General features: G+C 41.9%; 1 protein-coding gene across 1 annotated transcript in view; it reads right to left on the bottom strand.

Annotated features, from left to right (window-relative positions):
• Nucleotides 1–12652, bottom strand: part of FER1L6 (fer-1 like family member 6) — a 59665-nt gene that overhangs the window by 23142 nt on the left and 23871 nt on the right. The window contains exons 16-25 of the mRNA XM_017746047.1: nt 12110–12229; nt 10894–11046; nt 9352–9538; nt 8672–8796; nt 6615–6749; nt 5924–6073; nt 2663–2773; nt 1635–1796; nt 739–922; nt 366–556 (exon numbers count right to left, since the gene is read on the bottom strand). Coding sequence (XP_017601536.1) covers nt 366–556; nt 739–922; nt 1635–1796; nt 2663–2773; nt 5924–6073; nt 6615–6749; nt 8672–8796; nt 9352–9538; nt 10894–11046; nt 12110–12229 — 1518 coding nt within the window. The remainder of the gene's footprint in view (nt 1–365; nt 557–738; nt 923–1634; nt 1797–2662; nt 2774–5923; nt 6074–6614; nt 6750–8671; nt 8797–9351; nt 9539–10893; nt 11047–12109; nt 12230–12652) is intronic.

Genomic DNA, 12652 nt, shown 5'->3' on the forward strand with positions numbered 1-12652 from the left:
CCTGCTGACTACGCCAAGATTTTAATATTGGAGACACTGCCACAGGAGCACCCCATACAACAGGCAAATCTACACAGATAATAAATAATGATGTTTTAAGGGATGCAAACATTCAGATACAAATTGGCTTCTCCCACTTGAGTCTGCAAGTATTTTAAGAATCTATTAGTGTAAGTAATAAAATTCTGTGTGGTCAAAGCCGCATTGTTAATTAGTTCTCTTGAGGGCGAGCAAGATAGTGTGGGTGTCAACATTAATACCTAAAATATCTAAACCTGGGGTCAGCAGATTACCACTTTATAAGGAAGGGCTAAAGTCTGCAAGACTGCAGGAGGAAGTTAGCTGGTAGCTTCAGCTGTACCCACCTTCTGTTTCCTCTCTTGCCCTGGCTCAGAGGCGGAGTGCTCCGGTTCAGCGGCACGAAGTGCTGTGAGGGACGAGTCTGGCTCTGTCACTGTCCATTTACCCTGCTTCACCTCAGCGTAGATGTGATCAGCTAAAACTGGTTCTTCTTGGGATAGCTCAGCAGGCTGGGATGACTCAGGTGAAGCTGAGACTGAAACTTTGCAAGTTAGGTAAGATTTTGCCAGAAATACTGCCATAGCATTTGATGATCATCACATAATCATGTGATTAAGGGTTTGACCCCTATGCTCAACACAATAAAGCACACTTCTAAGTGTTAGCCTCTAAGCAGATCCTTTGTCTTTTTATTTGAAGTCAGAATTGAACACTTACCTTTCTCAATTTCTGCAATGTCTACTCTGTTAGCTGCAGCTTGAGGACCCAATGGGGTTTTACATAGGAATTGCTTAAGGCAATTGATGGTATGTGTTCCAACAAGAGTACTCCTCCCAAATGCTCTCCAGTCGACCACACAGATGCTTAGTGGTGGATGCAAAAGTTCATTTTCAGGCAGCTCCTAGTGCAGAGGACAGACAGCAGAATGAGAGAATTGCTGGAGAATATAGAACATGTGTAGAGTATTTCTCATGCATAGCAATAAGGCTTGTACTCTTCCCTCCCTCCCTCCCTTCTCCTTCTCAGCTATTAACATAATCATAATGGAAAATGCATTCAGCATAGGCAATATGATTTTTGTTTCCTGCAAAATCTGGAGAAAGCCTTGTTCTTAAGAATGCAGAGTGGACTGTACAGGCTGCGCTGCTGAGTAGAATCCCATGCTGTCATATTCAAGTATCTCTTGTTAGAATAAACAGGGAGAATCAGGAGTGTTCAGAAGGATGGAATGCAGTGTGGGAAGTTGTGAGTCTTAATGCCACTGCTGCTGTGTTGAAGGCTATTAACCCTATCTGCCTCAGTTTGCCCAACAACAAGATGTGGACCATGGGTGGTTACATGCCTTATGGGATGAACTATCAAGAGGAAAACAGCTCTTAGGACATACACCATAAAAGCTAAAAACACTGTAGAAACTGTACTTCCTTATCCAGTTTATTGTTTTGATATATTTTTCTCTTATAAATAAAATTCCCTCTTGATTGTAGCAACAAGAGCAAATTGAACAAATTAAGACACAGAGGAAATTATTTGACAAGAAAGGAAGAATAATGGTAATTAACACCTTGCCTAACCAGAGAACAGACAGGCAAGGGGCAGCATGCTATACGTACCACTTCAAACCAGTCTGCAAGGCCAGTGAAATTGGGATTTTTCTTGTAGCTCTGTATGACAGAGGATTTAACTCCTTTGCCTGCACACTCGATGAGAACCTGGGGGCGATCTACCGAGAGGAGCTGGACTTTCTTCAGCTCTCGAACACCCCAGAACAGGACCTGTGGTGTGCAGAGAGAAACACCGTTAGCTTGCAGAAACCCTGACTTGGCATGGGGAAATGGGCTAATAAGCAGGTGGTGTGAAGGCTGCAGAATGAGTGGCAGTGAACAGTGAGGCTGGGCAGCATCAGGCATCACAGTGATAGGAAAAGCTGCCACTTTTCCCAGCTTTCTAATATAAGGCTACTTTGGACACAAATCGTACAGGAGAGAAGGGCAGGGGAGGTGTAGACATTTGTAGACACAGGCAGAAGGCATTGTTTGGCTGAAGTCTGGGACCCAGAAAAAGCCTGTGAGATAGCTGATACCAAACTTCAGCTCCAGTGATGTCATTTGCAAGGGGCAGGAAAAGCTGCCACTTTTCCCAGCTTTCTAATATAAGGCTACTTTGGACACAAATCGTACAGGAGAGAAGGGCAGGGGAGGTGTAGACATTTGTAGACACAGGCAGAAGGCATTGTTTGGCTGAAGTCTGGGACCCAGAAAAAGCCTGTGAGATAGCTGATACCAAACTTCAGCTCCAGTGATGTCATTTGCAAGGGGAAGCTCTCCATCTCCTGTGGACACTTCCTTGGGCTGCACAGAATGTGGGTCCACCAGCCATGCTCTGCCACGAGAGAAGTCCCTTCCCAGCAGGTCAGGATTGAGACACAGCCCCACTGTTCCCTCAGTGGAAGCACAGCCTGGCATGCTCAGCCGCAGAGAAACAATTTGGTCTGAACTTATCACATCCATTTTGGGATTTATATGCTATTTTCATGTGAATCCTATTGATCAAGATTGTAAAATCATCAGTTACTGTTACAGTTCAATAAGAGAATAAAAGGAGATGAGATCAGGAAAAGGAAATATACAAAGTATCTCACCTCCACTCTGTATTTGCTTAAAACAGGCCGTATGTTAGCTGGGACTGAGTAAATCTGGCCAGTATCTGGTGGATCCAGTGGAGGAAGTCTGTCTGGATCTGACTCAGGAATCTGAAAAATGAAGGAAATGTAACTCAGGCTGGTTTTTGGAAGAATAAAACCAGTATCAGATGTATCTGTTGATAATGGCACATAGAACACTCCAACTGAATCAGTTTTATAAGACAAGTTGCAGAGCAGAACAGCTGTGCTGTGAAAGGAATGTGACTCAAAATGCTCTCTCTCATGAAGTGATGCTAAAACACACAGCAGAAAGAGTATCCAATAGATTGGGTTTATGTTTCTTTCTGAAAAAAGGGCTCCTTTGTCCTAGTAGGACATAATTTGGCCTAAAGACATGCCTGTACTGAAGCGTGGTAATTCTATTTTAAAAAACCTAAGCAAAACTGCTTAGAAGACTTCCACAGGAAGATTCTAGATCTGATTCTAGTTAAAAAGAGCTGGTGAACAGACAGCACACATCAGCAAAACCACACATTTGCTGGAGAGACATAATATTCTCCAGCTGCTATGGAATAATGTTCCTGCATTATTGCATGCTCTTGTCATTTGAGAACTTGCAAACCACCTCTCCAGCATTAGGGCTGAGTCTTCTCTGTGCAGCTACTAAAATCTTGTGGCAGGCAGCACTTTTGTTCTTCGTGTGTGATTGCACATGAACCTGCCCCATGTTCAGGAGCATATTTGGATGTACATGACTGCCCTGTCCCAGCTGGGTGGGAGGAGAGCAGTCTCCACAGAGCTCTGAGGCGTGACCATCTCTGCCTCTTGTTGTGCTCCAGGCTTTGCTGCCTACTTGGTGCACCTTCTGTGACAAAGCTCATTGGCTTCACTTCCCAACACCTTCCTAATTTTTAACTGTGTATTTATGACATTCTCATTCCATACAGGGCAGATCTGAAGCCTGGCCTGATTTAGCAAATTCCTACATAAAACAGCAGAAGCCAGGACATGATGATGAGTTCTGTCAGAAGCTCAGGCTGTGGCAGCAGGGAACAACCTACAGACAGAGCTCTTCTCAGCTTTCACTTGAAGCATGGTACCTAAGGAGTACTGTATATGCAGCTTCTGGGAAAAGAAGCACGACATCTGGAGTGCATCAGTATTCCTAAGCTAACTTGTCACTGCTGAGAGGTGAAGCAGGTGAGATACAGCTCTCAAAGGGTCCTGTGAAGTTGAAATCTTCTGCTTTATTTAACCGGGCTATGTACAGTTGTGGGTGAGTCTAATTACCCTAAGGGAGAAAGGATGTGTTCCTTGGTTCCTTGTAGGTGAAGGAAGAGATAGGAGAAAAACTTAATATCTAAAACAGCACCTGCAGCAGAGGTGAGTATTCACATATTACCAGCAATAACGCACATGCACATGTGATCTACATTTTATCAGTAAAAGGCCAAAGCAGTTAATATAATACCTGCACAGAACAAGAGGTGAAAAATTATCTAGTACTCAAATGAAAATAGAGTGAAATACCTGCATGAAGCTTTACAAAGGGATTTTGCTTTTTTGATTAAAAATATCAATAAACCCTGAGCTCATTCTGAGCAAAATCAAGACTCTCAGTATTCATTTTTGGTGTACTCCTTCTCTAAATGCCAGGATGCTTCATTGTAAGATTAATTTTATCCCTTCAGCAAGACACAACATTCATTTTGAAAGAACAAAGGAGCATTCACTTCATACACAACACTCTTCAGCTGAACCAAACAGTACCTGCAGATCAGAGTCATCAAGAATAGTAGTATGTTATAGGAAAGGTTATGGGTTCAGAACAAGAATAAATCAATGATGAGAGAGTTTTGTTTCCTTTCTCACACAGAACACCATCAGAAATCCCCTGAGGTTGGAAAAAGCCAACAGCACATCAGCTCTTGGAATGCTTTGGGATTGAGATGAAATGAGGTGCAGTGGAAAGGATAAAACTTCCCGAAATGATCCTCATTGAAATTCTGAAATCAGGGAATGATGTGAAATGAAGCGATTGGAGAAGAAATTGATGAATTGAAATGCTTGGGGGGGAAAAAAAAGGAAATTCTGAAATCATGTGAAAACAATAAAATTGATTGGGATGACATGAAGTGCAGGGAAATGGACCAAAGCTTCCCAAATTGATACTCATGGAAATAGTAAGATCTCATTTCCTTTCATGAAATGATGTTGTCAACTTTCTAGGGAATTCCTAGTAGTATATTTGAATATATCCCCTAAATAGTGTTGCTTCTTTGTCCCATAAGATAGCAAAACAAAATATAATATATAACTCTTTTTTCACCAAAAAGTGAAATCACAGAAAGTTTCACTCACACCTCTATAATTCCTTAGACTTGAACCATTGAGAATCTGAGACTATGACTGAACCCAGCCACACTCAGGCTCCTCTGAGAAGAAGTTTAGAAAGCAGAGGGGTCCTTTCTGCACCTTGTGACTCAACAGGAGGGCTTCTCTAATGAACTTTGAAGCTCTCACTCTCTCCTGTGACACCACCACAATGAGGAAATATTTCACACGGTGTTGTATTCCAGGCTTCCACCAAAAACATAATTAGCTATCATGATTAAAAGCCTGTTTTATCTGTGAAACATGTTATGACATTCCACGTTTTTCCCATTTCAGATTTCAGAATGAACTACTGTAGGTTTTCAGCAGACGAAAGTTACCTTTAACTGGTGGCTCTGCAAATTTCAGTGAAATTACCTGAAATCCCAGCATGATACACTCCAGTCCTGCATCTACCAGGACCGAATTTTCCTTTTGTTTTTGCAGATGGAAATCATGTAATGTTTCTTTTAATATAGTAGGGGTATCTGAAAATTCAACCTCCCTAATCCAATCCTTATTATTCACCATTTCATTTTCCTAAGAGTGAAAGCAATATTGGGAGCTTCAAGGCTGGTAGTCAGGGCCATGTGCTACTCCAAACAGCAGGTCATTGCAACGGCAGTGGGATTTTCACAGTGTCTCAGGCTGGAGCACAGTTTAGGGCGGGGCAAATGACAGGCAAAGGAGGCTTACAGTGTGTGAAGGGCTGGCAGTGGTGTGTGTGTGGGCAGTGGACCCTGATGGGGTGGAGCAGGTGACATGAATCCCAATGGCTCCCATTGCAATTCCTATTAATTCAAGATGGTCACGGACCTTGATGCCATGGCAGCTTTTGTGAACCCCAGGATGTAAAAGTGTAATTGTCAAGAAAGTCAAGTTTACCTCCAGAAGCTCAAATGTGGCAAGAAGGTCTCCTCCTGAAAGACTTCCACAGTGCACTGGGTGGTAACAAAGTTTTGGTGGTTCATAGTTTTGATGAGCAAGTCTCACCACAGGGGCAGCCACTGTAGACCCAATATATTCTGCCTTACCCTAAATAAAGGAGAATACAGGGGTCAAATGCATTTGCATTTCACAACAGTCATAGGAGCCAAGATGATGGAGAGCTTAGTATTTATGAAAAAACCTTCTCCTGAAGGAAAGGCCCTGGTAAGATACAAGGCAGCTGTGAAAAGGAAGAGCTGAGTACTTATTAGCTCTTGAGAGTATCCAAAATTTCTAGCTCTATATTCAGTCAGTGAGACTGCGTCAGAATCTGCATGGTCTTGACCCAGACTTAGATACAATATTTACAGTTGTATTCAAGGGACCTGGGGGAAAGATGCTTCTGATTTCTGCAAGCTGGTCTTTGGCAGCAAGATTCACTTGGGGAAAATACAAGGCCACATCTTTGCAAGGACATGCAGTGAATCTCAGGGCTGCTCTCAGATGTTAAACTGCAAACCACAGTAGCACTGAGCTCTATTCAGCCAGGTGATCCATTTAAAGCCTACTCAGTGATTCAGCTTTGCTTCCACGCTTGCAGTAGCATGTAGGAGCCCAGGTTTTTTAGTGAGAAGAATTTTGAGCTTACCACTGCGTCATCATCGTACAGCTCGATGACAATCTCTGGTGGGAACTGGGCAATCTCCTCTTTGTCACCATGAAGGACGATGCTGTTGAAGAGCAGCGTCTGGTTCCAGGTGGGAGATAATGTCTGAGAAATGATCTAATGGAAGAGAGGAAATGTTTAATGAGCTGTCTGGTTTTCTTTCCCACAGCCTGAACAACGCCACAACTGAGACATCCCATTTTTTCAGCACCTCCTCCTAGTCGGAGGAATATGACTCTTTCACTTTGAGGCTGGTATCTCCAATTTCTCCATTTCCCTGTTTGCCTCACAAATCCCTGGCAAGCATATCAATACATGACAACCAGTCTGTGTAGACAAACTTCATTATTAAAGTTAGAGGAAAGCTGTTGGTTTAGGAAAGCAGGCACATGCCAAGTCCTATTAAAATAAACCCTTTGCCATAACTGAGGCCAGTTTTCACTTTTCCAGGGCACATTTTTAAAATCTTATTTTTAGTTCTGTGTAATGACACTTAACACTTTATGAAAAAAAAATATATTTTCATGAATCACTCAAAATAAATTGGAAATTTTTAATTTGTTGTAATTTGAATTAGGTGGATGCTTATAGCATTTCATCATAGACAATGTTTTAACTGTCTAGGCAGAAAATATATTTAACAAAGATAACATTTAAAGTGGAAAAATGTGCCAACTTCAAAATGACTCATAACTTGTTATCATTCTTTTGAATGGAAATAAGGCTCTACTACCATTTATTGGCACTTAGCTGACACACTTATGAAAACATGCAAGGTATCAGCTGCAATATTTTATTCAGGGGGTGAATAAACTTAACACTTCTGTGCCTATAAACCACTATTTTTCCTGGGCCAAATTCTATTTTCCAGAATCTGGTGCATCCAGACGCAAATTTAATTGGATTCATTCACCATCTTCTATTAGAAGTTAAAATCACATTATGGGAAAAAATCAATTAATAACCCTGAGGCAAAAGTAGCACAAGCAGGCATTTACAACTTAGAGAAAGGTTTTTATTTCTTGCTCCCTTTGGCACATGTAACAGAACTTGCTTTGTAACAGAATAAGTTGTCAGAGGAATTTTAGAATTAATTAAATTAAAACAGTCATCTGTGAAGTTTTGGAGGGAGGGGCTGGATGGGAGGGTTAAATACTTTTTGTGAAGCAAGATCATATTTGGCTCAGCAAATTCTGTTTGTGGCATCATTGTCAGAATTCCTGCCCAATTTTAACTCCAGGGTAGTTGTAAAGAGCTCAGGATCTTTGAAAGCCAGTCTTCATGTTCTGTGAGAGACCGTCCTTGTGCTCACTTTCCTGGGCTGTACTTCAACTGTTCTTGCTGAAACTCTGTAGAAGTTTCCACTTCTCTCTAGAGGCCCCACAGGACACCATTTGATCCCTGGAGTTTCCTGAGGGAGATTGGAGACCATTCCCTATGGGCATATTTTAGCACCCTTTAAGTCTCCCACCTCTCTGTTTTCAGCTCATTTCCATCTTAGTGCTCTAAAACCACCAGTGTGCTTTGCCACATTCCATCACAAAGCCATGCTGGCTCACATGGCTACAGAAGCCATAGAAAGGTCTTCACTCTGCTCAATGACTGAATGAGCAGTGTGAGCCATTCCACTAGCCATTTCCATGGCTAGTGGAAAAGAGAGCCATGAGGGTTCATCCTTATATCCACCTTTATACCTAGCAATGATGACAGTCCAAATTTAAAACATGTAAAAAAAGATGTGAAGAAAGGTACACTTGCTCCGAAGTCCCAATAGTCCCAGAGAATTTGATATCTGAGCTAAAATAAACTAGTACTGCTGCACCTCTTATTAGAGTAGTGAGTAACATGTAAACTTTTGCCTTGTTTGCAGTGGACTCTCAGGATCTGGTCTTTAACAGCAGGCATCTAACTTTTCTTGCTAGGTGCCTCCTTACAAAACCAAGGTTTTCCCTTTTCATAGCTTAATTGTAAAAAAAAAAACAAAACCAAAACCAAAACCAAAAAAGCTTTTAGTCACCAAAAGAGACTTTGGAACTTACTTTTGTGGTCTGGCAGCGTGATGTGAAGGTAACCTTTGCAAAAGGATCAGAAAGTCCAGTGCTGTCAGCGGCAATGAGCCCCCTTGCCTGATACATGTGGGCTCTCAGCTGGAAGAGGTGCGGGGCTACATCATGACAGAGAAAACAGTAGCATCAGCTCCGTGGAAATAGCGCAGCACATGGGTAGGAGGGCAAGATGCATCAGCTGCTGTCCAACCAGGATCTGACAAGGGGTACTGTTGCTAGTGCTGTCTCACTGAAGAAACACCTGAGACACTCAGAAGTTGTGCAAGACGTCTGAATTCACTTAAAATCAGTTATGTAGGTCTCTACTGCAAGGCTATTAAGTGCCAATTTTTATCTCCCATCACTCTTTTATCTACTAGGTGTTCTATGCATCATCAGGAGAACTGAGGGATGCTTCCTCTGCAAGGAGACAGATCCATGGGACAGGGAACAGAAAATGCAAGCAAACAAGTTCTTTCTTTCCCTGACATCTACAAAGTGTCCATGGCAAAACTGATGACTTGGCAATGACGCCAGCCTTTTCTGATGGGAAGAAACAAAGCCATTATCATCTTAGAACAGTTGCTTTATATAGGGGTTGTGCCACACTGTGAACTAGTGCTTTTGAGGCCATTTCTCTTAATTGTTAATATGGAGAAGGAAGAATGTCTTACTTTTATACAGCAGGCAAGCAGGTGAGGGCACCACACTGTGCCCTGAGCTGGTGTTAGATGGTAATTCAATCTCATATCCTACAGGCAAATTCTCCATGGCACTGTGGGCATAGCTGGTAGGTCCAAGCCATAGGTAGATGTCCACCTTTGCCTGCACAGGCCAGCCCTGTGGGCGCTTGCCTGGAAGCTTAAGAAAAAATCCAACATCACCAACAAGCTCAAGAGAGACGGCTGGATGCTGAGTCTCATCAAGCCAGAGTGAAACAAAGCACCATTCTCTGAGCTGATATACTGATAAATGGCATTTCTCCACAGTGAGTGGCCCCTGAGACGCATTTAGCACAAGAAACTTCTGTGATTCTTAGGGCAGGAATTAGTAGTTTGCTCAACTAACAGTCTATGTAAACTGCATACTGCCTAATATGCAGAGGTTGTGCAGGCTACCTTATAGCTGCACACATATAAGTGCTATCTTATGCCCTACTTTGCCCAGACTTCAGCCCACTTTCCATTTTATGCAGTTTTGCTAGTCTCCAGTACTTAGTCCCATGTACTAAAAATATTACTCCATTGGGCAGGTCAGAAAACATTTCCACTGTAAAATGTTACTAGGCTTGACCTATTATTTCCTTTTTCTTCCTTCCCACTTCATCTAGATCTGCTAAGTTCAGAGTTTAGTATTGTCTGTTCCTAAGGTAGTTCTTAATACTGAAGGGGCTGGATAGTTAGTTGCGGAATATTTTATTTCATGCAGGCAAGTAGCACTTTGCTTAGCAAGTAGTACTTTGCTTAGCAAGTAGTACTTTGCTTAGCAAGTACCTATGGCAAGTATGTCAGGATCTTAGATGTTTTTATCTGCTCTTTAGCTGTGCTTTATGGGAGTATTCCCAGAAGTCCAAGGTGAAAAACCACTAAAATGTCATTATATGAAGTTACTGTTGTCTGGAGCATTTGGGTTTTTCCTGATTGTCACAGTGGCAATTACACTGCACAGTATTCCACTCTAGGTACTACCAGTCCCCCTGCCTTTGTAGGAGTATATCCACTAGGGCTTTCCTTCAACATGAATAATCCCATAACAGTATTTTGGACATATATTGCACAAACTTATGCATGTTTTAAATAGAAAGTATAAATAATTCCTGTATTACCCCTGAATACCTAGGTTTCCTTGCTGAGTGCTTATCTCTCACCAGTCTGCTCGCAGACTTTCATGTGCTGCATTCTGACGTTTTTGCCAGCAAAGAGGCTGAACCTTTTCTATTTGTTTATGTATACAGACATTGATAAACAATGTTCTATACTTGCCATAAGAAGCAGTAAGGGAATTAATTGCTCATACATCTAAAGCCTGGCAATGATACAGTGCTTAAAGAATGACAAGCATAAATGTAAGAAGCAAATACTAATAAATGGCAGATACAAATCTGTACATATTTTTACACTACAAAGATGAATCTGTAAAATATCATCCCTGGAAGAAATTTGAATATCTAATGCCCCCCAGGCATTACCTGTGTTTGCAGAGTGCCAAAGACTTACTTTCAGGAAATGAGTTTTAATCTTCCCACAGTCCTTGCCTCTCTGCTCTTTCGCTGGGGAGTAGAGTATGCTTTTTGCTGGGACTCTTGCATATGCAACTCTTTTGTTGTTGCTGATCATCCAGATGAACACATCAGGCACTGTATTCTGCGGCTGTTAAACAAAGAATATTGAACTAAAACTGAATTTTTTCTGTGAGCCACCACCATTGTATTTTTGTTGAAACACTCTGATGCCCTCATGGCTCCTGTGGAGTGGCAGATGTGCACCTGAACTAAAAGAGGCTGTCACTTCATGCTTTGCAGTCCACACCTCCATGTCTAATTACAGCTGAAGGTAAAGAGCTTTGTAGAGTGATTAAGGAGCACCCACCTCATAAATCGTTTTAGGAGAAACTAAAATTAAGGATCTGGGTATAACTCTGTCCCAGGAAATAACTTAACCACAGACCACATAAGTAACTACCACAGAAATACCATCAACTTCATTACACCAGCAAACCAAAAAGGACCAGGACCAAACTCAAACATTGGCATATGATCATCTTTTCTGCTTGTGACGATGCTCAGTGAGATTACCTTGCCCTGTCCCAAATAATGTTTCCCCAAGCAAAGCTTCAGTGAGGTTTGAAACAAAGACCAGCCAAGGGGCTGTTCCCCGGAGGAACTGTAAGCAGGATTACTCTGTTTTTGGAAGGAAGAGAATTTGTGTGTAGGATGCAACCATGCCGCTGTGCCACTTGGTCTCTGAGCCAGGGAACAGCCATGGCCCTGTTTGGTTTGTGAGCACAGGCAGCTCTCAGAGGCACAGCTCTCCAGTGGCTGGCTTTTGGCCCAACCAAATAAATAAATTCTTCTGTTATTCTCAAGCTAAATAATATAGACACCCCTGAGCTCATCTAAGTCCAAATCCAAACAGGTGTCCATACAGGTGGAGACATGAGTTCAGATCAGAAAGTTGGCTTCTCCAAGCCACAAGGTATCGGATGACCTTATTATAAAAAATATATCTGTGATGCATCCTCTCCATACCACACAGCCGAGCCTTTCCTACCCCGGTTTGATAACAGGTCCACTCAATGCAAAACAGGATTGGGTCCAGATATCTGAAGGAGAACTCTTTGGATAACCAAGCCAGGATTTATTAATCACATGGGATTATGAAAATTAAAGCCAAGTCTTGGATTTTAATTTTTTCTGAATTCTGTGTGGATTACCTCATCAACCAAGAAACGAATTTTATCTATAAAGCTCTGAGTCTCACGAATCATTTCATCTAGTGGCATCTTCTTTTTCTGCTGCTGAACAATTCCCTTGGCATCACTGGACATTGCTTCCTGCAGTCAGGAAAGACAATAAATACTTTTCATCTGTTATCAAGTAGTTTGAACTGGAAGAGAAACAGTCTTTGATTCAAGTCAAAAAGAGAAGATGGAGACACTTTGTTCAATGTTTCTTTGTCACAACAGAAACAGATAAACTCTTTGGAGCTGGATAACACAAAAAGTGAATGTCCTCCGTTTGGTCTTTGTGTGTATACTGCATGTATGGAAGTCCCCAAAAACATGTGATTGCCACCTGGAATTACTGGGCCTTAATCCTGCCAGAAGGCACAACCTTTTGTCCTACAAGCAGTAAAAAAAGCTAATAAATACTCAGATGACCTCCATCCAGTTTTGTTTCTTCTCACTGGTTCCCTGGAGGAGATTACTAGGTCCAGGAATATCAAATGCCAGAATTTACTAGTCTTGAGGTTCAGC

This window comes from Corvus brachyrhynchos, unplaced genomic scaffold (genome assembly GCF_000691975.1).
Source record: "Corvus brachyrhynchos isolate BGI_N302 unplaced genomic scaffold, ASM69197v1 scaffold28, whole genome shotgun sequence".
NCBI lineage: Eukaryota > Metazoa > Chordata > Aves > Passeriformes > Corvidae > Corvus > Corvus brachyrhynchos.